Below are 24629 nucleotides of genomic sequence, written 5' to 3'. Positions count from 1 at the left end.
TCCTAGCTATAAATATAACAATCTAAATCTAAATTAACATTTTCAAAGAAAATATTCTTGAGCCCGCTGTTATTTCATCTCTAAATATGTATTACACAAGGTCCTGTGGCGCAACGGATAACGCGTCTGACTACGGATCAGAAGATTCCAGGTTCGAATCCTGGCAGGATCGAGAATTTTTGTTTTTATTTATATACCATTCTTTTATAAAAATAATTGTAATTCTAGCAATAAAACATTGAAAACTTTTGTTTTCAATACTTCCACAAACAACATTTATTATAACTAAGTATGTTTTAAAAATTAAAATTTTAAACCAAAAACCCCATAAAGCCCTGAAATTAGTCTACAGGGTGATTGATTAGTAAAAGCTCAATTGATTGATTAGGTAAAGCTCAATAGATCCGCTATAGAAATAGATAGCAATAAAAGTCAATAACAAAAATTGTAGCCAACTTTGAGCTTCACATTTCAAAATTAGTTAGAATGTTACAGGGTGTTCGATAACACAGTGGCAGACCAAACTTATGTTTTTGAAGTTATACTTCTTTACGCGCGATATGAGGGTGAATTTTTATATGTTAAAACCTACGATCCCGGCGCATGCGCATTTTAACTTTGTTCTGATTGGATGTTCAAATGACATGTCAAAAATTATCCAATATGGCAGCTGTAGCGCAGCTGTGGTTTGGACGGTTGACGGTTTGGTTATGTATGGTTGTTGCGTTTAAAAATTTGTGGGAAGAGAAACAACAAAGGTTAGTTAATAGTTATACTGCCTTTTTAAATAGTTTTCATATTATATTTTTGAAGTTATACTTCAAAATGTTTTAATTTATATATGTATCAGTCCAGAAAAGGTGTGGAAAGAATATATTAGTGTTTTTAAATATATTTTTCTACAAACGTGTTAAAAATGCAATTTTTAGGACTCCATAGGGGCGTTAAAAATGCTACTTTAAGGCACTAGTGCTTTAAAAATTTTAAGCCACTGCAGTTAAAAGTGAATTGTCTAATTGTGAAACGTCAAAATATTTATATTTCATTTATTAACATTAATATTAATAATACAACTTGCGCAATTTGAAAAAGGTGGTTTAAAAGGTTTTTTATTATAATATTGTGTCTTTGGATTTGTCTTCCTTGGGCGTAAAATAATAAAACATCTATTTTTATATTTCACTTGTCACCGTGATATATAATTATGTATATCTGAAAGGTAAGTACTATGCGGCTTGATGGCCTTGTTGGTAGGGCATTGGACCAGAGATAAAAAAATCGCGAGATTGCGAGTTCAAATCCCGGACGATTCATATTTTTTTATATTTATTTCGTCCTACCTATCTAAAGTAGGTATATTTATTTCGTTGAAATTATATTATAATAGAAGTGTATAACTTCTCACGTGCGTGCAAAGTACACACACATTCTTTTTTTTTTTTTTTTAATGGAACACCCTATATTTTATTTTATATTCGAAATCCTGTTAACTTCTCCATCACAAAAAAATTAAAGGTTTGTTATGTTTTACAGGGTATTTACCAAGTTATAACCAATTTTATATGAAAACCGTAACAAGTAACTCCCTGTATAAATAAAAATAAGCACAACAGCAACGGTTTATTAATGCCATTTTTTTATATTTATTGTCAAAATTTTCAAAAATTATTGACATTGCTAATTTTCTTTATATCAAATACAGGATGAGTCAAAACGCAAGTACCTACATTATTTTCTCAGTAATTTTAAAAGGAACACCCTGTATTTTATATCACTATTGAAAAGTACCATTACCGTACTTTAATTTTTATATAGCATTCCCTATGTCCAAATTTATTAGTTTTCGAGATATCTTCATTTTTCAGAGGAAATGTAGGTGTCTAAATTTTTCCAAATTTTAAGTAAGCCATGACTGAATTGAAAATAGGGCTTTTCATCGATTGTCATTTGTTTCGAGCTTCTGTCATATTATGTATAATCTGTGTATATTAATATTATACGCAGATTATACAACATATGACAGAAGCTCGAAACAAATGACTGTGAATGAAAAGCCCTATTGACGATTACTGATTATCTATCCGGTAATCAATGTAACAATGTAGCAAATAAAGAAAGAGAAATATTTTTTAGTAATACATTTTTAAAACAATTAAAAACTAGTTTTGTATGTAAATGTAACAAATAAAGAAAGAAAAATAATTTATTAGTAATAAATTTTACAAAAAACACACAAACGCAAAATGCAACATTTTGTGAAGACAATTAAACAATACTTTTGTATGTAAATGTAACAATGTAACAAATAAAGAACGAAAAATAATTTATCAAAAATACATTTTGCAAAAAAACATGTTTGAAAAAATTAAAAGCTACTTTTAATAAAATATTTTTAATATTTAATTACATAAGGTGTTCAAAATTACCTCCTAACACATTTATGCACGCCTAAAAACGATCATTAAATGAGCTACTTACACTACGAAGCATTTGTAAATTAACACATCGAAATACACTTTGTATTCTATTTTTCATCTCATCCCTTGTTGTTGGAGGTATTTTATATACTTCATTATTAACGTAACCCCAGTTACAGTTAGTAAAAATCAGTCCAGTTTATTAAATTCTGGTGATCTGGGTTGCCACGCTATTGGTCCATTGAAAAATGAACGTATCTCGAAAACTAATAAATTTTGACATAAGGAATGTTATATAAAAATTAAAGTACGGTAATGGTACTTTTCAATAGTGATATAAAATACAGGGTGTTCCATTTAAAATTACTGAGAAAATAATGTACTTGCGTTTTGACTCACCCTGCATTTGATATGAAGAAAATTAGCAATGTCAGTAATTTTTGAAAATTTTGATAATAAATAAAAAAATATGGCATTAATAAACCATTGCTGTTGTGCTAAACATAGGAGACCTAATACATACTGCAAGGGATAGAGAAAAATGGTCAAACGTGATCGCGAACATCCATTAGTGGATTGCATAAGAAGAAGAAGAAGTTGTGCTTATTTTTATTTATACAGGGAGTTGAACTTGTGACGATTTTCATATAAAATTGGTTATAACTTTGTAAATACCCTGTATAACATAACAAACCTTTATATTTTTTGTGATGGAGAAGTTAACAGGATTTCGAATATAAAATAAAATATAGGGTGTTCCATTTGAAAAAAAAACATAAGTTTGGTCTGCCACTGTGTTATCGAACACCCTGTAACATTCTAACTAATTTTGCAATGTGAAGCTCAAAGTTGGCTGCAATTTTTGTTATTGACTTTTATATTGATATCTATTACTATATCGGATCTATTGAGCTTTACCCCACTAATCAATCACCCTGTATCCACCACCACAGAAAAAAACCCAGTACCTTCTGCTCTATCACATAAACAGGCAAGATGTCAAAAAAAAATAGCCAAATACATAAAAAAAGAAAGGAATAAAGGAATAACATCAGCTTTCAGAACTAGCAACAACTTAAGCAAATACATTAAGAACAATAAGAGCCGAATGAGAATGCAATGACAGAGTGGTGTTTACAAATTGACATGTGGTGACTGTCCTAAAACTTACATCGGTCAAACTGGCAGATATTTTTATAAACGGATAGAAGAACACAAAGTGGCTTTCAACAATAGAAAAACAGATTTTACATACGCACTTCACCTTCTAAAACATAATAATTCTTTTAATGAACAGTTTCAGATTCTTCATATGACCAACAGCTCCCCACTTCTCAACCTATTCAGTTACAAACTTTAAAATGCGGACACATAGTAAAATAAATCACTTGAGAAAGGCACTCTGCCGAAACAGCTGTAGTGATATTAATTTGTAATAAATTTTGTGGAATTATTGAAAACAAAATCCACAAGGAAAAGAAAGAATTTTTCCTGTAGCTGGCTGTACACCACAGTGGCGGCTCGTGGCCTTGGAGACAGGGTCGGCAGGGTTTTTTTTGTCTCCTCTATAGGTATACCATCAAACTAAAAGGCTTAAATCATCATAGGAGATTTTGTTGTTTTTTTTTTTATTTGATGTACTTGACATTCTCTCTTGTTTCATGGTGTTTTGACGATACGTATCGATTCTTTTGAGACAAGATAAATCCCGTTTATTTGAGGCAGAAATTGGTGGTAATAAGAAAATTGATGAACAGTTTGTTGTAATGAATTGCAGTACTTACTACATAGAATTATACTACATATTTTGTAACTTATCCCACTTTCTGAAAATATTTGGATCGGCATAATTTTTAAGTAACTCACTTGTAATAATAAATATCTTGGAAATTCTTTGGCGGAGGTGACTTTTAAGTTTTGAATCGTAAAAGAGGTCAAAAATTTGCAAATCTTCAAAATTCGAAAAACGAGTATCTACATATTTGCATAATAGTAGGTATCCAAAATTTCAAGATATACCTACTCGTTTTTCGAGATATGTATCATGTCGGTGTCTTTTTTGGGATGGGTCGGAAATATCAAGCGAATCCAAAACGTCACTGCGTATATATTGGAAACTACTATCATTACGAAAATCTCTGAGATTTTGCACCAGCTTTCGTATTCTATTTTCGGAATTAATAATGTCAGTTGACTGATTTTGAACAACAATGAATATCTTGGGCCAACTCTGTCTTAAAAATATTTAAAAGAGTATTAAAAGAGTAATTATTTAATAAAGTTCTCAAACCGATTGCTACACGGATCGAGGTATCGTTACTTTCAAAATCGTCGCCTTCGATAATAAAATCAAAAACTTCCAAAAGCTGTTCACGAAAAGCTGCTACAGATACTAAAACTACCAGAGATAATCTGCTTAGATAAAACTAACCGAGATTTAAAATTTCATCGCGTCTGACAAACTGTTCGCTTTTTTTCGAAACAAATTTGTTCTAAAGAGCAGTAATCCGTTTAGGTGAGCTAAACTGGCAAGAAAACACGATATTCTTTATTTTTTTACACGTATCATGCAGAACTAAATTCATTATATGAGCATCATGTATGCGCATAATAGTGAGTAAATAAAGCTTGTGAAATAGTTTTAACTTTTGCCGGGAGACCATTCAATTCACCACACATCACAGCAACGCCATCATAAGATTGCCCCCGTTTGCCCTACCAATTTATTTTTGATATCAAAAAATTTTAATCTGTTCTTTAAAACACCAAAAATATTGTGCCTTATTGCTTTTACTCACGTCTCTAAAACCTAAAAACCTCTCATAAATAATGCCACGTAACGCGTATCGAACAACAATAATTGATAATTGTGAATGACATGATAATCAGAAGTTTCATCTACTTCCAGCGAAAAGCAAATGGTTTTCTAAATCTCAGATTCAATGACGTTATTCAAAATGTAACTATTTGATTATATATTAGTTCATTCTGTATTACGAATACACTCCGAATCAGAAAGTAAATATTTCTAAAACAATTTTATTAATTCTCTATAATTACTTTGATTTTTATCAAATGCTTCGATCCATCATGTTCACTAAATGATAATTCCTGACAACTTGAAAAAATTACAATATCAATTAAACGACGTAAAACGGCGTGATTATTTTTGACAATTTCTGCCGATGCATGCTTCCAAATGAAACACCGACCGGCAGATTTAAATATGCCGTACCTGGCCGCTTAATGCCTACGGAGAGAATGTATGTTCTCTTGCTCATCGACTTGATATTTCGTTGAGTTTTACGTGCAAATCGTTAAGCTACGGATTAGTTGGGTACGGCTAGCCGAAAAGTCAGATGAATAGCTCGGATCATTCATTTTTAAGAAGTCTGTTATGCGCAGGGATCACTTAACGCTCGGATTGATCAAATTCTGAAAAATCCTTTGTAAAAGATATAAAATTTACTAAAATCCCTTTAAGTACAGAACGTTTTCGATATTTAAAAATATCATCATCAGTGTTTAGAACTGGTTGATCACAAGCTGAGCCACCAAAGAAATACTAGGGTATAACCCTTTAAATGGTATAAAAATTTGTCATATTAGCATATTTGCTTAAAATTCCATAGGATGGATAACATTTATAAAAAATTAGGCCGTTGGGCACAGCATGACTTCCCCTTCACGTGGGTTGCTAAACAGGTAGATATGGGTCTACATGCAGGCATGGCAACGTAGTTGCCATCTATCAGTCTTCAAGTAGCAATGATCGAGTCGATCAATGGGTGGGAAAGGTTATAACCACTGTATTTTGGGATTGCAAAGGCATAATTTTAATTGACTATTTTATAGTTTAATTGACTTTCTTATAGTCTTACTGAAAAAGGTAAAACTCTCAATAGCCAATATTGTTTTCAGTTATTGGCAAACTGAAGCAGGAACTAGGTTAGAAACGGCCTCACGTGCAGAAGAAAAAAGTGTTGTTTCTACAAGACAATGCACCCACTCACAAGAGCGTTATAACAATGGGAAAAATTCATGAGTTTGGCTTCGAATTGCTTTCTTATGCGGCTTATTTTTCTGATTTGGCCCCCTCCGATATTATATGTTCCCAAATCTGAAGAGATGGCTCATAAAGAAAAGTTCGAGTTTAAAGGAGACTATAGCGAATAAAATAAAAGAATTAAAATTAGAACTAGAATTAGAATTAGAATTAAAATAAAATAAAAGAATGGAGGAAAAGAATGAATCAAAGAAAAAAAACATGTCTTTTATTTTACAGGTTACACCATTCGCTGCCGATCACGCGCCACCGTATGATGTGGTTACTTCAGTCAGGTGCCGTTCACGCGCCAGCGAGTGATACGTATATTCAGTTAAGTGCCGTTCAACAAGATGGCTCGTAGCCGAGTTCTAGCCTCTTTATCCTCTTCGATCAGCAGCGAATGGGTTACTTAGTTATTCCGTTGATTGAAATATTAACCCCTGTTGAGCTGCCCCCCCCCCACTTGTAAAAATTTAAAAGCAAATAGCACTGATTTATGAGCTTTCATATTCCGCAAATTAAAAATTTTGAGCTCGTTACACTGAGCAGGAATTAAATATTTTAGTGGGAGGGGGGCTGAGGCCTCCGAGTATAATAATAAAATAATTTTCACCCCCGAGAAGAGGTGGTATCCACACTCAGGGTAAAAGCGCAAGGTGGCACCATATCACTTTTGTTTCTTCAGGTATCCTCTAACCACTCACCAATTTTCGTGAAAATCGAAGGAGATTCGCCGAAATCGAAGGTAATAAGTGATTTTTACCTTCAGTGACTGCACTATACAAAAGAAATAGCAAAGCTCATAAATTATTAAACAATATGCAGTCGCCAAATAAGTAATTTAATTCATGTTAAATAGAATTCTCTCTTAAGCCGGAAAGATGGGGTGGTTTTCATGCGAAGGGGTTGTAGCTCAATAATCGAAATGCGCGTGATTTAAGAGTTTCTTAGCATTTTTCTCTTAAGTTCAATCAATTAAAGAGTTGTTTGGTGGTGAAGGGGATCAGCTCAAAAATCGAAACTATATCACTTCGAAAGCTCATAAATAGCTCGTAATTCTGCCGCAAAGATCGATTCAATATCCCTATTTTTAAGTAGGGGGTGGTTGACTCAGACCCCCCCCCCCCCACTAAAATATTGAATTCCTGCCCAGTGTAACGAGCTCAAAATTTTTAATATTTGCGAAATATGAAAGTTCATAAATCAGCGCTATTTGTTTTTTAATTTTTGCAAGTGGGTGGGGGGGCAGCTCAACACGGGTAAAATATTAACGGGTTATAACCAATATATCAATCAACGGTTATTCTTACTAGGAAGTTGAAAATTAAGGGCTAAAGATTTTGGCTGTTTTTCGGGGAGTTTTTGGGGGTTTGAACGTATTTCTTCCATTTTTTAACTGTTCTAAAGAACTCACTTACTTTAATGTACATATTATAACCTATAAAAAAACATTGATTTGATATATTTTGAAGTTTATAAAATAGGGAAAATGCCCAAAACTTCCTAAAAACAGTTTTTCGGATTTTTGAAGGTGACGAGCCCTACGAAAAAATCTAAAAAAAGATTAGAAATATAGTATTTGATAAAATACACAATATTAAAAAAATTAGACCTGCAGCGATCCCCAAAAAAAAGTTATACGCTTTTTTCCAAAATAAAACTAAAATTTTTTCTTTGAGGTTATATGTACAATTAACCTAGTGGTCTTAAAAGAATAGACATGTTTTGTAAAAGTCTCAACTATGCATATGTTATTTTTGAAATTTTAAAATTGATTGCATCCCACCTAAAAAAAAAATAAAAACAAAAAATGAAGTTTTTGATGGTGGGGGAAGGGGGAATGGGATGGTGGGTTAAAATTACGCACCTGAAAAAAATTTAATTCTGAGAGTGAGGAAGGGTACCTTTTAATTTATTTATCCCGTCCATAAGTGAAAAGTTTGATGCGCCACTGTCGACGCATGTGCCACTAAAAAGTGACGGCACAGTGTTCAAACGTTTTCTTTTAGATTCTACTATTTAAGTTACAGGATCTTATCGTGACTAAAATAATTAGCAAATTTCATCTATAGCGGCTCTTAGTCTATGTATGTTCTTGCTGTTCATTTTTTTAAGTATTGGCAACCAAACTGCTTGTAGCCAAATTGTCTACATTCTGCTGATGGATTTGCTACACATTTTTCTTGATTTACTAGGATGAGGGCTGCTTTTTTCATATTTTTCTTTTTCGTGTCTGTTTCCTTCATTATTATTGATACAGATAATATTATTGATTGGTACGGAGATTATGATGTAGAGATTATTGATACTGATATATTCTTATTATATTTTTTTTTTTAGGTTTTTGACAGAAACTGGCACAAAATTCATTTTGGGGTCTCAAGAGATTCTGTTATGCTTTATGTGGACTGTCGTAAAATATCACAAGAAGCTTTGGAGCCACGAGGTGCTATCGATATAAACGGGAAGGTATCTCTATCAAAGTATGAAAATAGTACAGAAACAGTTCCAGTAAGTATTAACTTGTAAATAGTTAAATGAGTATGCAGTGAGGAAGTTTGAATTGGAATAAATTCATTTTCTCGAGAATAGGCCACTCTGGAGATAAATCCCAAAACAGGTCGATTTTTATTTTTAAATTATACTTTTTTCGCTTACATATCATACTAGTAACGTCATCCATCTGGGCGTGATGACGTAATCTATGATTGTTTTAAATGAGAAAGGGGTCGTGTGATAGCTCATTCGAAAGGTTATTCAATTATCTATTTACTAATATAAACATTAATATAATTATTTGTATAGGGTGTCCAAAAAAATTTTTGAATTAAATTAATTGAGACAAAAAGAAGATTGTATGTAAATTGATTTACTGCAAACTACATTTGATTGCTGTCAGAAAACAGAAAAAAATGTTAATTTGAAAAATAAACATTGCTTTTCGCTTAAATTAAATGTTTAAACTGCTAAGAGGCAGGTGGGTGGCAGCTTTAATATTGTATTTAAGCGAAAAACAATATTTATTAATCAAATAAACATTTTTTCGTGTTTTCGGACAACAGTAAAATGTATTTCGCATTAAACAAATTATATACATTCTTCTTTTTGTCTCAATTAATTTAATTCGAAAACATTTTTTGGGCGCCCTGTATAAGTAATTATATTAATGTGTATATTATTGAATTGAGCATTCCATAACCTTTCGAATGAGCCATCACACGACTCCTATTCTCATTTAAAAAAAATCATCGATTGCGTCATCATGCCCAAATTGATGACGTTACTAGTATGATATACAATGCACACATCAAAATAATCTAGGGGACAAAAACAAAATGCGAAATTATAAAAGTATTTTAAAAAATTTATTTCAAATATTTAAAAAAATAAGTTATAAACAAGTGTCCCGAATATAAAATAAACATTTTTCCTTAGAATTATCGCATTATTAAGACAAAACTCCATAAGTCAAAAAATGCTAACATAAAAAAATAAAAAAAGTAATTTGTTGTCCCTCAACTCCTAACAAAGTAGTCTGTAGGTTAAGTTAATACAGTATATGACCTCCACGGTTGTTGATTACTGCCCTACATCTGTTAGGCTAACTCATGATCAGATGGTCAGTATCTTTCTGCGGTATTCTGCTCCACTCCACGGAAAGGCCCTCAAACTTCAAACAGTTGCTGTTTTGTTTTGAACGCAATATTTTGTTGTAAAATTCATCTGCCCAATATGTCCCATACATGCTCAATTAAGTGTAAATCTGGCGATTGTACAAGCCATGATAAAACCTCAATTTCGTTATCTTCGAGGAATGTTTGCAAGACCCTGGCAGTATGTGGACGCGCATTGTCATGCAATAATTGAAATTGGGAACCAGCTTCTTATGCAAAGGATATAACAATAGGTTCGAGAACAATATCGCGGTAGTCTCTTCCACTTAGAAACCGTTCCAGATAAATGAGACTGCTTCTTCCACCAAGAGAGATGCCACCCCGTATCATATTGCTGCTTTGCCAATACTGCTGCTTTGCTGTCTATGAACCTCCTGCACGGTGACCAATCGTTCAGCATTGCCAGATCGTCTCCAAATTCTTGTCCGTCTCGTATCTGGTGTAAATCCAAATCGAGACTCATCTGTGAACAAAGTAGAGGATCACTTGCGTCTAACCCAATTTACGCTTTCTTGTGCCCACTGAAGTCGATGAGCGCGATTTCCTGTGGATAACACACGCACTCTCACAGGTCTACGTGCATCTAAACCTACTTCATGCAGTTTATTTCTAATAGTTTGGCAACTTAAAAACAGCTGATGGGTCTCTTGCAGCCTCATTTGTAATTGTGATGCAGTTATAGTGATATCTTCCAAATCCTGCAACCTAAGAAAACTGTCTTAAATATGATTGGTTATCCTTGTATGGCCTGTATGACGTTCAGCAACGTCACCAGTTTCATGAAACCTTAACCACAAACAATTAATGACGTTACTGTTCTTGTAGAGAGCCTCAACAACGTCTCTTTGACTTCTGCCAGGTCTAAGCATACCGATAATACGCCACTGGATTTCGATATTTAAATTATGTCTCTCTATTATTGGCAATATGAATAGCTTTTTCTATAAGAAACCACATAGAAGATGGACCTGGGCAAGCCCAGATAATAAAACAAAAAACGAAATTGACTTCATAATTACAAACAAAAAAGAAATCATCCAAGACGTAACGGTCCTAAATGCATTCAACACTGGTAGTGACCATAGAATGGTAAGAGCAGCAGTTAAAATAAGCACAAAACAAGAGAGACGCAAATTAGTAAATACGAAACCAATACCAATCAGCGGCGGCTCGTGGGTCAATCTTCAGGGGGGTCATTTTGGTTTGAAAACTTCAAACTGTTGATTTTTTAAAGTATTTAAAAGATCTTTTAGCATTTATATTTTAGATAAAAAATACAGACTTAGATAAAACTCAATACTATTTACCCTAGTTTTCCGAAAATTAAATTTGTCTTTTTTTAGAGTAAATCTTTTAAAAAATATAGGAAAAATGGTATGAACAGGTTATTGACTGATATATAGATAGGAATATTTATAGTATAATAAATTGTAAATTTATTAAAACGAAACTTACTTTAAATATTTTTATATTTTAAGTCAATTCTTCTATCCTTTAGTTCTGCAAAATAGTCTATGACCTTCTCATTGAAATTTGGAATGCTCTTGACAAGCGTTTTCTCGATGCTCAGCATAGACAAGGCACTAAGTCTAGGTTGTCCCATCGTATTACGCAGGAATGTTTTTACTCTTTTTAAAGTAGAAAAACATCTCTCACTTTCCACGGTTGTCATAGGGAGTGTGCACAAAATATTTAATAACTTCACTGCTTCAGAAAATGTTTCAGACAAATTCATGTTAATAAAAAGCTGAAGTATGGCTACTGCACCAGCACTATTGCGAAAATCCTCACGACAATATAAGACTTCAAGTTCCGATTTTAGTTTGGAAATATTCACTGTGGGATAATTAGCCGTCACCATTTTTAAAATATTTTGCGGAAAGTTGGTAGTGTATGCTTCAAATTTCTCTATGTAGAATAACTGTGAAATCATGAGATGATCATTGAAACTAAACCTGTGATTTATTTCAGATATAATAATATCACAAATTTCAAGTGCAGTTCGTCGCTTTGGATCCTCTGCAGTAGTTTTTCTTTTTTTTGCTGTTGATGTGCTTGGTACTTCTGATTCCAAAATAGTATTTCTAATTATTTGGATATTGTTGTTAAAAGACAGGATACAATTTTTGACAGATATAACATCAATGTCTCGCATTTGCAATTGTTTAAACAATATATCAACATGGGGCATTATTTTATGGAAAAAATTTAACCAAAATAAAAAATGCTCATCTTCCAAATGTCTTTTTAAACCAGTTGCTTGATTTATATTGTTACCATCTTGCTCCTCATCAATAATTTCCTCTAAGCAAGATTTTAAATCATCTTTATAAGTGTATACAATTTCAACACATTTTGTATTGAAAGCCCATCGAGTAGGCGCAGCTTTAGGTAGCCTTACTTTAACCACTCTATCCAGAACCATCGTACGTTTTGGAGATCGGCCGAAAAAGGACGAAAATCCGTGTAAATTTGCAAAAAATATTTTTATCGGTTTGTGTTGACTCGCCGCTTTTTGGAGGATAAGATTAAATTGATGGGCATAGCAGTGAATGAAGTGTGCATTTGGGTATATTTCTTTAATTTTTGTTTGTACTCCTCCCAGTTTACCGCTCATGACTGATGCACCATCGTAACTTTGGGCAATCAATTTTTCAGGTGCTTCATTAATTTTTAATAATTGAAGTTCTTCCAATATTACATTAGTTAAATGTTGTGCTGTAGTACCTAGGGGGTTAACAAATTTCCAAAATCTTTCATGTACAATACCAGTTAATACATATCGCAATATGATAATCATCTGCGTTTTATTGGAGCTGTCTGTGGTCTCATCTACTTGAATGGCCACAAAATTTGTCTGGCCAATCTCCTTCATGATATGAGTATGCACAATGGCTAACATTGATTCTAAAATATCGTTCTGAATTGTTTTCGATGTTCCTTTAAATACTGTACTTTTTTCAATGTGTTCTTTAAACATTAAATCCAGTTCAGAAACAAAATCGATAAGGCCCAGAAAAATTCCACGATTATTGGAGCTGTCACTTTCGTCATGACCGCGCAATGCAATTTCGAAAACTCCACAAAATTTTACACAGTCGATTAGTTTGTTTAAAATATACCTATTTTTAGATACCAATTCATTAAAGTCATGCACAGATTTACGATATACACTATCAAGTTGCTGTCTTATGTTAACACGTCCTAAACTTGCGTAACTCATTGATGAATTTATATGAGTAGTTGAAGAGGCATGTTTTGTAATTTTCACTTTTAAATGCTTAATGTCAGTTACTCCATTTTTCGCCCATACAGCGTCATTCGAAAACAGTAAACACGGATAGCAAAAAAATGCATTTCTCACACTGCAGCCACAAATCCAATCAGCAGACGGTAACTAACTAAACGTGAGGCCGTCGACTCTACTAGAGGTATACGACGGAAAGGTCACTCCCACTCTCGCCCACGAAATTGCTATCTGCCGTCTCTTTTCTATTTTACATGCATTTGTCCATAAGCCATAAGAACTGTATATAGACAATTTAAAATACGGCCCAGCCACGGGCTTGTGTATAGCGCGAGGCGCGACGTTATTATATCTATTATATTTGTTTTGCCAATGCAGATTGCTGAGAGAGAATTTTATATTTCAGAGTGAAGTTTTAGATAAAAGATATTTTTAATAAAATTGGTATTTTTATGAGATTATTTTAGGGGGGTCATTGACCAATTGACCCTAAGGAGGAGCCGCGCTTGATACCAATATGGACTCAACCTAGAAACATTAAAGAATATCAAAACGACATTGAAACCAAACTGAGAAACAACACAGACATAACTCTCAACGAAAACATAGATGCACTAAACCAACATATTACGCAAGCCATTGGAGAAAGCATGAGAAAACACTGTCCAAGAAGTAAGAACGAAGAAAAACTTAGTACTGACACCAGGAATTTAATGAAACAAAGAAATCTTATTACAGAAAGAAATGATCCAAATGGAGAGCAAAAGAGAGAGATAAACAGAGAAGTCAAGAAAGCAATAAGAAAAGACTTAAGAAAGTATAATACACTTAAAATCGAACAAGCCATAGAAAATAATAAAGGCCTAAAAAGTCTGCGAAGAAAACTAAATAATGGAAAAAGTCAGATCATTAAATTAAAAAACAAAAAGGGCGAAATAACAACAAATAGAGAGGAGCTTTTAACAATAGTAGAAGACTTCTATGGAGAACTTTATAAAAGCAGACGGATGAACCAAACACAGCTAAAAGATGCAATAAACAAAACAATATTAAATCAAGGCTCTGAACTCATGCCAGAAATAACCCTCAGTGAAATTAGACAAGCGATGAATAAAATGAAATCCAATAAATCACCAGGAGACGATGGACTAGTGATCGAGGCTGTTAAGAATGGCGGTGAACCTCTAATGAGAAAAATAAAAGATCTCTTTAATCTATGTTTGACAAAGAAATCCATACCATCTGAATGGAATAGAGCCAAAACAATTCTTCTGCACAAAAAAGGAGAAAAAACTGATCTGGAAAATTACCGACCAATCAGTCTGTTAAACCATCTTTATAAACTTTTCACGAGAGTAACCACCACAAGATTAGACAAGAAATTAGACCTGTATCAAAGTAGAGAACAAGCTGGATTCAGAGCAAACTTTGGAACCAACGATCACCTCCAAACAATAAAACAACTCATCGAAAAATCCATAGAATATAACAAGCCCTTAGTTTTAGCATTCGTAGATTTCCACAAAGCATTCGACTCAGTAGAACTCGACAGTGTTATAGAAGCACTAAACGACAGCCGCATTGATAGCCGATATTCGAGGCTAATATGTAATATATATATATATATATATATATATATATATATATATATATATATATATATATATATAAATGCGACAAGCCCGATACAACTACACGCTAACAGCAAACAAATAAAAATCCAAAGAGGTATCCGTCAAGGGGATACGTTGTCACCTAAACTTTTCATATCGGCTCTAGAAAAAGCGATCAAAACCCTCGAATGGGGTGATAAAGGAATAAATGTGGACGGAGAGATGCTACACCACCTAAGCTACGCAGACGATATAGTCCTGATTACAGACGATTTGGGACAAATAAAGAAAATGTTGGAAGAACTTGGTACGTCATGTCATAAAATAGGCTTAAAAATGAATATAACAAAAACAAAATATATGACGACCTTAGTACCAAGTAAACACCTTGAAATACAGAATGAACAAATAGAACTGGTAGACAAATATATATATCTGGTTCACGAAATTAAGATAGGTAAGGACAATCAAACAACAGAAGTATCCAGAAGAATAATACAAGGATGGGCAGCATACGGAGCTCTTAGGGACATTTTTAAGAGTGACATTCCAACTAACATGAAGAAAAAAGTTTTCGACCAATGCGTGCTACCGGTGATGACCTATGGTGCAGAAACATTATCGCTCACAAAGAAAAACGCACAAAAACTAAGAGTAGCGCAGAGAAGAATGGAGCGATCAATGATAGGGGCCACTCTGCGAGACAGGATTAGAAACGAAGATCTACGAGCTAAGACCAAAGTCATAGACGTCATTGAAAGAAGCTGTAACTTAAAATGGAAATGGGCTGGACACGTTGCCAGAATGAAGGACGGAAGATGGACTCGCAAACTAGTTGAATGGAGACCAAGAGCCGATAAACGTAGCAGAGGAAGACCACCAATACGATGGCAAGACGACTTACGAAAGACAACAAAAAACTGGATACAAAAAGCACAAGATAGAACACTTTGGAGACAAACAGGGGAGGCCTATGTCCAGCAGTGGATTGAGAGAGGCTGCTGATGATGATGATGATGATGATGATGATTATTGGCAATTGCAAAACTAAATAAAAATCCAAATAGACATCGAAAATCAAGTACCAATAAAGAAATATTAGTTCTTATCTTATAGGCAAAAACGCATTCTGAAGTTTTGTTTTATTTTTTATAGCCATTCTTGTCAGCATTACCATCCAAGTTGGTACAATAATCGAAAAAAACAACAAAAAACATTGATTTAAAATCTGTTAATATGGGTGTCCCTTAGATTATTTTGATATGTGTATATGCCAAAAAATTATAATTTAAAAGTAAAAATCGACCTGTTTCGGGACTTATCTCCAGAGTGGCCCATTCTCGAGGAAATGAATTTATTCCAACTCAAACGTCCTCACTGTACCTATAGTAGAACTACTATAGGTACTTATAGGTTATACTACTATAGATTAATTGTACAGCTTAATATTTTTTCATTGTACAGAATAATAGAAAACCGATAACAAAAAAAATTGTTAAATAAGATGTACTTAAACACTAACTAGAGAAAAACTTGGATAAAAGGGACCTCAGAATTATTTTCAATATTTACTATAACCAGAAGGCGAATATTAGAGTAGAACGGGAAACAACCGAGGAACTCGAGATCAAAAAAGGCGTAAGGCAGGGATGCATACTTTCACCAACCTTGTTTAACTTATATTCAGAAGATATTATAAACAGAGCCCTTGCTGACCAAGATATAGGAGTTAAAATAAATGGCACTTTAATAAACAATTTGAGATACGCTGATGACACAGTAATAATAGCAGAAACCCCGGAAGATCTCCAAACACTGATAAACAGAATAGTAGAGTGCAGCGAAAAGTTCGGTTTATCACTTAACATCAAAAAAACAAAAATAATGATGGTGTCGAAATCTCCACAAAATTTTTCTGACATAACCGTACATGATCAAAGAATTGAGCGTGTTAGAAAATATAATTACCTGGGAACTGTGATTAATGAAAACAACGACAACTCTGAAGAAATCAAGATCAGAATAGAAAAAGCTAGAGCTACTTTTACCAAAATGAAAACAGTTTTATGCGGAAGAGAGCTAAGTTTAAATCTTAAAATTCGCCTGATGAGATGTTACGTGATGTCAGTTCTTTTCTATGGAATGGAAGCTTGGACACTGAAAAAGATCGATACAAGGAAAATAGAAGCATTCGAGATGTGGATGTATCGCAGGATACTGAGAATATCGTGGACAGAGAGAGTGACAAACATGGAAGTGTTGCGAAGGATGCAGAAAGAAAAAGAACTTGCGCTTACTATTAAAAAGCGCAAACTGCAATACTTGGGACATATAATGAGGGGACAAAAGTACCAGCTACTACAATTAATTATTCAGGGAAAAATAATAGGTAAAAGATCCATTGGCAGAAGAAAACATTCATGGTTGAAGAATTTAAGAGATTGGTACAAGTGCAGCAGCTGCCAATTATTTAGATCTACGGTATCAAAAATACGCATAGCCTTGATGATAGCCAAACTTCGGAACGAGGACGGCACCTGAAGAAGAAGAAGAAACACTAACAATACCGAGACATTTTTTGTTATGTTAAAATTGCTTTATATATAAAAAATTGAACAGACTGTATGACTTGAACACACTTGTAAAATATTGGCCAAACTGACAACAGGTATACTTTCTCAATAAACTGATAGGGTGTAAAATTATTTATTAAAATGAGCTAAATACTTTCGGCATGGCACATGCCATCTTCAGAAGTTTTCCTTTAGTGTATAGATACAACATATTAAAAAATTATTAGGTACAGGGCCAAGCCTCTGATCTCAGGGTATAAACCCTTTCAAATATTAAAAATTGACATTTGATGTGATTACAAATTAAATGGCTACCACATGGTACCAGGAACAGCTGTTACAATATTGTAACAGCTGGAAGAGATAAGCTTTGGAACAGGAAGTTATAGAAAGATCACCTTCCTCGTGTAACTAAAGTTGTCTGAAAGGAAACAGCGTTTAACCAAACCATCCATAAGATCAACTATGCGATGTTAGGCATTTAAAAAGAAAGAGGAACAACGAATGTATATAGCGGAAATTAGAAGCTTTAGATGGATGAGTGGAGTGACAAAAAATGATAAAATTAGAACGAGTATATTAGGGGAAGTCTAGAGGTGGCTAATTGATGGAAAAATGTGAGATTATAGGTTAAGATAGTTTGGTCATGTTCAACGTTGAGAAGTTAATTCCCCAATAAATAGAATTGCTGATCTGCGGGTTCCTGGTAGGAGTAGGAGAGGAAGGTCAACAAAGACCTGGGGAGACGCTTAAGCAGGACATGCCGGTAAAGGGGGTTTATATTGAAGGGTCCAAGATAGAAACTTATGGAGAAATTCAATTAAATATGTCGACCCCGCATAGGCAAAGAGAATGATGCTGATTGACGAAGAACATATTTGCAGATATTTGAATATATGCAGCCTTCGTAGATTTTGTTCATGAAAAGGCATGATTCGTTTTAATAAAAAATAAATGTAAATTATCTGTTTATATTGTATATGCTGTAAGTTCTTATTTTAACATTTTTCTAACATATTTTAACACCATATTTTGTTTTATTCTAACAGATTACTATTCCGGTAAGTATTTGATATTTATTATTTGTTTTTAAATAATAATATACCTGTCATCATTTCCCTTTGAGCTTAAATAGATTATATGAGCATAATATACATAATTCTATTAAAATTAACAACTCCATTTTCAAATAATGATTAATGATAAATCATATTATATCATCCTCCTTGGCTCTATAAACGTTTGTAGAGATTGTTCCAAGTAAGTAGCATGCTTAGTGTTGAGAAAAATTAGAGCAACTACACGTTTTGTTTTTTATATCTTTGCATCCTTCTTCTTCTTATTTTTGTTTAGACGTGATTCTGTCTGTTTTTTTTTAATGTGCCTCCAAAAGACGTCGTCGTTCCATAGTTTTCGTGGTCTTCCCACTGATCGTCTTCCCATAGGGGAACCGTCTCTCACCGTTTTTACTCCTCTATTTGATGTTATTCGGTTTATGTGGTCCTTCCTTTCTAGTCTTCTGTTTCTTACCCAGTTATTAATGCTCTTCAGCTTGCATCTCAGTGGTATATATGTATTTCTAGCTCTGCCTCATTATTGATCTAATGACTGTCCCTTTATTCCTTTTCCGATATCTTTGTAAAGATATCTACTTTATAAAGGTTCTGAAACTATTTTGTTGTGGCATCTCTAAGGTAAATATTAGAGGCTTTAAGTCACAATGAATTGTAAGGAAAATTACAGTTTTAACCAAGGTTTGACGTTTCAATTTCCACTCAAGTTGTTAGTAGGTTATGTTCATCAAAATTTATGGTTGACTTACTTGGCCTCAATCTTGTAGGGAATAACCTGGTTTTGGGTGAAAAAATCTAAGTGTGACGTTTCTACCCTCAGAATATCAAATTCGAGAATCTGGGTATCTGAGAATTGTCGAAGTCTCTGTTCTTGATGTTTGTTTCATGCTAGTTTATTCTGACACTTAGTATTCTTGAGGTTTCTCCCACATAAATGTTGTTGCATTCAAAGGGTATTTTATAGATACAGTTTTTCATCTTTCTTGTGTGTAATTGGGTTTGGTTTTGGATAGGATAGATGTCAGTGTGTTGGTTGTTTTGAATATTGTTATGTTTTCCTTTTTCCTATCCGTTTCATTTTTTGGGCTTATCAGGCAATCAAAGTTTTTAAGGGTTTTTTATGTTAAAATTACCAACTGAACATTGTATACATGTAAATAATTCATTTTTATACTTTTTGCACCATTTGCAAAATTTAGCACGTATCATTTTTTGTAGCATCTATTTTTTTCTAATAATTCATTCGAACCTACAAATTTACTTTTATTTATTGTATGTAGAGCTTGTACAACTGAATGTTTGTCTATATCGATAGAATTGTTAAATGTACATATATATTTATTTTACTGCTGAATTTTTAAACATCACTTTTCATCTTCTTCCAGCCCTGCATGAATTATGATGAATCTTTCCAATGAGTTCGTATTTTAATATTCACGTTTACTTAAAACTTTATCTATTTAAAATATTTTTCTTTTATTATCCATATTTTAAAATGTAATAGTTTTAATTTTTAAGATTTTCTTAAAATTTAAATTGTCTTTTGCTTAATTTATTTCTATTAATTCACAAAAGTGTTACAATTATTGTTTCTTATGTCTATTTGTATTTTAATCCGGTTGAATTTCAACCTATCTTCTGCTTTTTTGTGTTGTTATTTAGATCTTAAATACCATACTTTATATTTACATTTTTTCTAAATATTTTTGGCATATCTTTTTAGTGATTCCAGCACATTAAAATCTAGTCTTTAATTTATTGTTTAATCTAGTCTTACTAGTCTTTATAGTTCTTAAAAATGAGCAGAGATCTACGAAAGTGTAAATAAAAAGAGGAAAATCATTAAACATAAAACATTATATGCCATTATCATATCTGAATTGACAACTAATTAATTTTATTTTTTAGATTGATCTTCAATGGATGGTAATGAGTTGTGATCCCACCAGACCTGTCAGAGAACATTGTACGGAACTCCCTGTAAGTACCACATATTATCAATTTATTAGTATTTTATAGGCACATAACGAGAATGCTGCAATCGCTTCAACAAAGACTATAAAAATGTTTTCTAGCTTGATAGCATAGCACTAAAGTTTATTCGCATAAGCTATGCACTAGATGTAAACATTAGTTGACAGCGATGTCGTCGTCAGCAACGAACGAGATGGCTATTTGGTTCAGGTTTTGAATATTTTTGGATAACAGTTACTTGTATAATCGCGTAAATTATTCATTAATTTAATTAATAGGATTATTTTTTTACTATCTATGTATTCAGTGATTACAATAATTTATATTCTATACAATGAAAACCAATAATCGAGAACAGAGAAAAAGTGATACGAGTCATGTTAATGATATACTCTTACTATGGAACGATTAGACAAATTTTGAACACCTTTAACAACTAAAATCGTTGTTTACAAGCACTGCATGTCTTATTAAAATTTAGTTTATACTTTACCTAAGTGTTGTATCTTCTGTCAAATTATAAATTTGTAATATGTAAATAAATCAAAAAAACGGAGAATTGGAGCGGGTAGACGACGAATCTTGTGACTGAAAAATCTGAGACAGTGAATTGGTAAAACATCATTAAGACTATTTAGCGAAGCTGTAACAAACTTACGCTGTAAACCAGAATGATCACTACCGTCCACTGACAAAATAGAACAGAAAAAGAAAGAAATTATTCGAACTACAGTATGCCCCAAAATAAAGTATACCGAAAATGAAATATATATAATCAGTGGCGTGCGGTCCATGGAAGCGGGGGAAGCGCCGCTTTATTTGTCGATATAGGAAAATATATTATTAATTAATATTTAATAATAAATTTTTTTCCCTAATCCAAATAATCTACATAATTATTACCTAGCCAATAGGCATTGAAAAATATTAAAAATTAATCGCGTACGAACGAACTCAATATGCACACAATTCAACTATTAAATAGTCCACCAAATTTTGGTCCACTCCTGGCAGAAGCGCATCTCAAAATCGCCGCTTGCCAAGGCCGCGTCCCACCATCAAATAATTTGATCAAACTGGTTTGAGCAAACTGAAAGTGACAGTTAGTGACGTCACATCCTGAGTGTTCATTGTGGATAATAATGAAAAATTTTATTTTTAAATAAAGTACAAACAAGTTAGACAACTTAATACAAAAAATTTGATCAAACTAGACTGATAGTGAGAGCACAGATTTTTAGAATTTCAAAAAAACTGCAATTGTGACGTCACTTTGACGTACTTCCGGAGTTTGCTCAAACTGTTTGATCAAATTATTTGATGGTGAGACGCGGCCTTCATGCAGTTGTCCCTTTTAAAATTGGTCAGGGTTCAATGACCGCACCCACTAGTCGCGCGAATTTTGGTATGCCATGGAAGCGCTCGTTATATCGCCTTCCCGAAAGTGAGATGCTCCGACTGTTACTGCTGCTAAGGGGTGCTTAGGTATTACATACATTCGCTTAAAGAATATTTCGATTTAAATTTTTTGCAGAGATATTTCCTTTTACTGATCTTTTATTTGACATTTTACAGAAATCAAATGGTATTGCATTTTGTATAAAACAAATTGATGACTTTATTAATACGATAATTAAAAAAACGAGAGCAGTTTAAAAATATTTGGGATAAAACTAAACATATGGGGTTTGAACATGAAAGAAAAATAATAAAGATTGATAATTTCGGGGACAGAGAGACAGAGAAAACAGAGGAAACAAAGAGACCTTTTGATAATATTCTACAACAAATGAATTATAGCTTTCAAAATTTTAACGATTTAAAATTTGTAGAATTATATAATATAATCTTAATATTTCTAATTATAATTCATCAAAATTTCCCACAGAGGAATTTATGTCATTACAATTAAATAATGAAAATTTTTTGATATCCCAGCTTTGCATTCTCAGTTATGAAACAACTGACATGAATGATAAAGAAATACCCAGAAATCTGGGATTTCTTTATAACTACTGGTTTAAACAAGTCGCTGCGTGAAGTGGTCAAGTTGTGTGAATTAGTACTACTAACTATTTCAGCCACAAGTGCATCAGTTGAACGAAGTTTTGCAGTATTAAGATGCATTAAAAGTTTCAAATTAAGAGTTTAAAAGAAATTCAACAAGCGAAGACAGACTTTGAAAGTTAGCACTATTATCCATTGAAAAAGATTGCATTCAACAATTATCAGAAGTTGATAGGAGAATAGACCGCGAGTATAAATAAGTGTCATTTTAGTGAAAGTTGTGTGTTATGGAAAATGTATCGGAGTATATTTTTTTTTTAATAGGATTCTTCTTTAGAAAACCAAGCCCAGCGCGAGGACTCAAGGCCCGAGCTAGCAATACAGATCAATGATAGGTCACTAGTCACTAGAAATAGCGGGAATAGAGTGCCTCACGTATTCACGCGTCACGGATTTAGTGTGTGAGTCCTTGTACGCAGGACGTCTCACATAATTAAGTACTTTGCTGATAGAGAGCCCCTGCGCATCAGAGTGTTATCAGGTGGAAAGTTGCTCGACCCTCGACCCTTAAGAAAATATTTTTATATCCTTATTGAATCGCTTCCCCTTTCGAAAAAGTCACCGCACGCCACTGTATATAATTGAACAATTAAATAATTTATAATTTATGTCTCTAGAGTGCTAACATTACTTATATTATAAGTAGAGATTATGTGTTAAGTATGTCCTCCTTGGATTACAATACATTCTTCATATCGCTCTTGAAGATTGTTAATCATTGCCTTACAAACATCACTTGAAATTTCATTTATAACTCGACGAATGTTATCTTTCAATGTGTTAAAATCATGCGGAATTGGATCCCTGTAAATATTTTCTTTAAGAATCCCCCACAAATACGCATCAGGTGGTGTAAGATCGGGTGAATTAGATGGATAGGGGTAATCACTTCCTCTTGATATAAGACGCCCTGGGAAGTAGCGTCGCAGCAAAGCTAAAGCTTCTATCGCAGTATGCGCTGTGGCCCCGTCTTGTTGAAACCACTGTGAGCGGAATGGTAAATTTCTAGCACGGCAAAACCGGCGAAGTTCTTGGTAAAAAGGTGTTACAATGAGTTCTCTGTATCGCTGCTGATTAACAGTTACACGTCTGCCGTTTTCATCTAAAAAGTATGGACCAATTATCCCATGACTTGATATGGCGCACCACACTGTCACCTTTTCACTATAATGAGGTCTCTCAATAAACTCTTGTGGCTTTTCAAATTCCAAAAATCGTGTTGTTTGTTTATTAATGTATCCACTCAATGTTATGTGGCTTTCATCTGAGAACCAAATATTCATGAGAAAGCTTTCGTTATCGTAAACCATACTCAATGTTCTCCCGCAGTATTCAACTCTTTCGCGTGTATCAGCCACCCTTACTTTATTAACCACTTGAATACGATAAGAAAAAGCTCCCAACTCCTTTGCAGCTCGGTGGACAGTAGACTTACTTAAAGCAAGCTCTTTTGAAATTCGCCGTTGACTTTTCTCAGGAGAAGCCAAGATTTTATCAAGAATCCTTCCCATAGTGTTGTTGTCCCTAGAGGTTCTCCTCCTTCCAGATCTTCCTTTTCATTGGGTAAGTATGGAACCAGTACGTCTAAATTTCATCACAAGCAACAATATGCTGCGCTTTGTAGGAGACCGTTTGTTGAAACGTTCTTCAAACCTCGTGGAAACAAATTTTAAACTAGGCCCATCATTTCGCCCTACTCCGTATGAGCGAAAATAGGTCTCAACAATAAATGATTTTTCTTGAGCACTTAAAATCATCATCAATAGGTTTGTTCTAGCATCAGTTTCAAGCGAATGACCAGCGCGAGTAGAGGGGATAGCACTGGTGACTGTATTATGTTCTCTCACTGACCAACTGTTTGCTGACGGTTTCTGACTAGTTTGACTGTTTGCTAGAACAAACCTAATATAATTGTTACACCACTTTTGTGAGCAAACGTCAAA

At 33.5% G+C, this 24629-nt stretch overlaps 1 protein-coding gene and 1 non-coding gene across 7 annotated transcripts in view; both read left to right on the top strand.

Annotated features, from left to right (window-relative positions):
• Positions 1-24629, top strand: part of LOC114335747 (collagen alpha-3(IX) chain-like) — a 408590-nt gene that overhangs the window by 119998 nt on the left and 263963 nt on the right. For all 6 annotated transcript variants that reach the window (XM_050653325.1, XM_050653322.1, XM_050653324.1 and 3 more), the window contains exons 5-6: positions 8806-8976; positions 20554-20625. In XM_050653325.1, the coding sequence (XP_050509282.1) occupies positions 8806-8976; positions 20554-20625 (243 nt within the window). The remainder of the gene's footprint in view (positions 1-8805; positions 8977-20553; positions 20626-24629) is intronic.
• Positions 100-172, top strand: Trnar-acg (transfer RNA arginine (anticodon ACG)). The gene has a single exon. It is a non-coding gene; the product is annotated as a tRNA-Arg (tRNA).

Source organism: Diabrotica virgifera, chromosome 6, assembly GCF_917563875.1.
Source record: "Diabrotica virgifera virgifera chromosome 6, PGI_DIABVI_V3a".
In the NCBI taxonomy this organism is placed as follows: domain Eukaryota; kingdom Metazoa; phylum Arthropoda; class Insecta; order Coleoptera; family Chrysomelidae; genus Diabrotica; species Diabrotica virgifera.
This window is presented reverse-complemented; position numbering and strand designations above follow the sequence as displayed.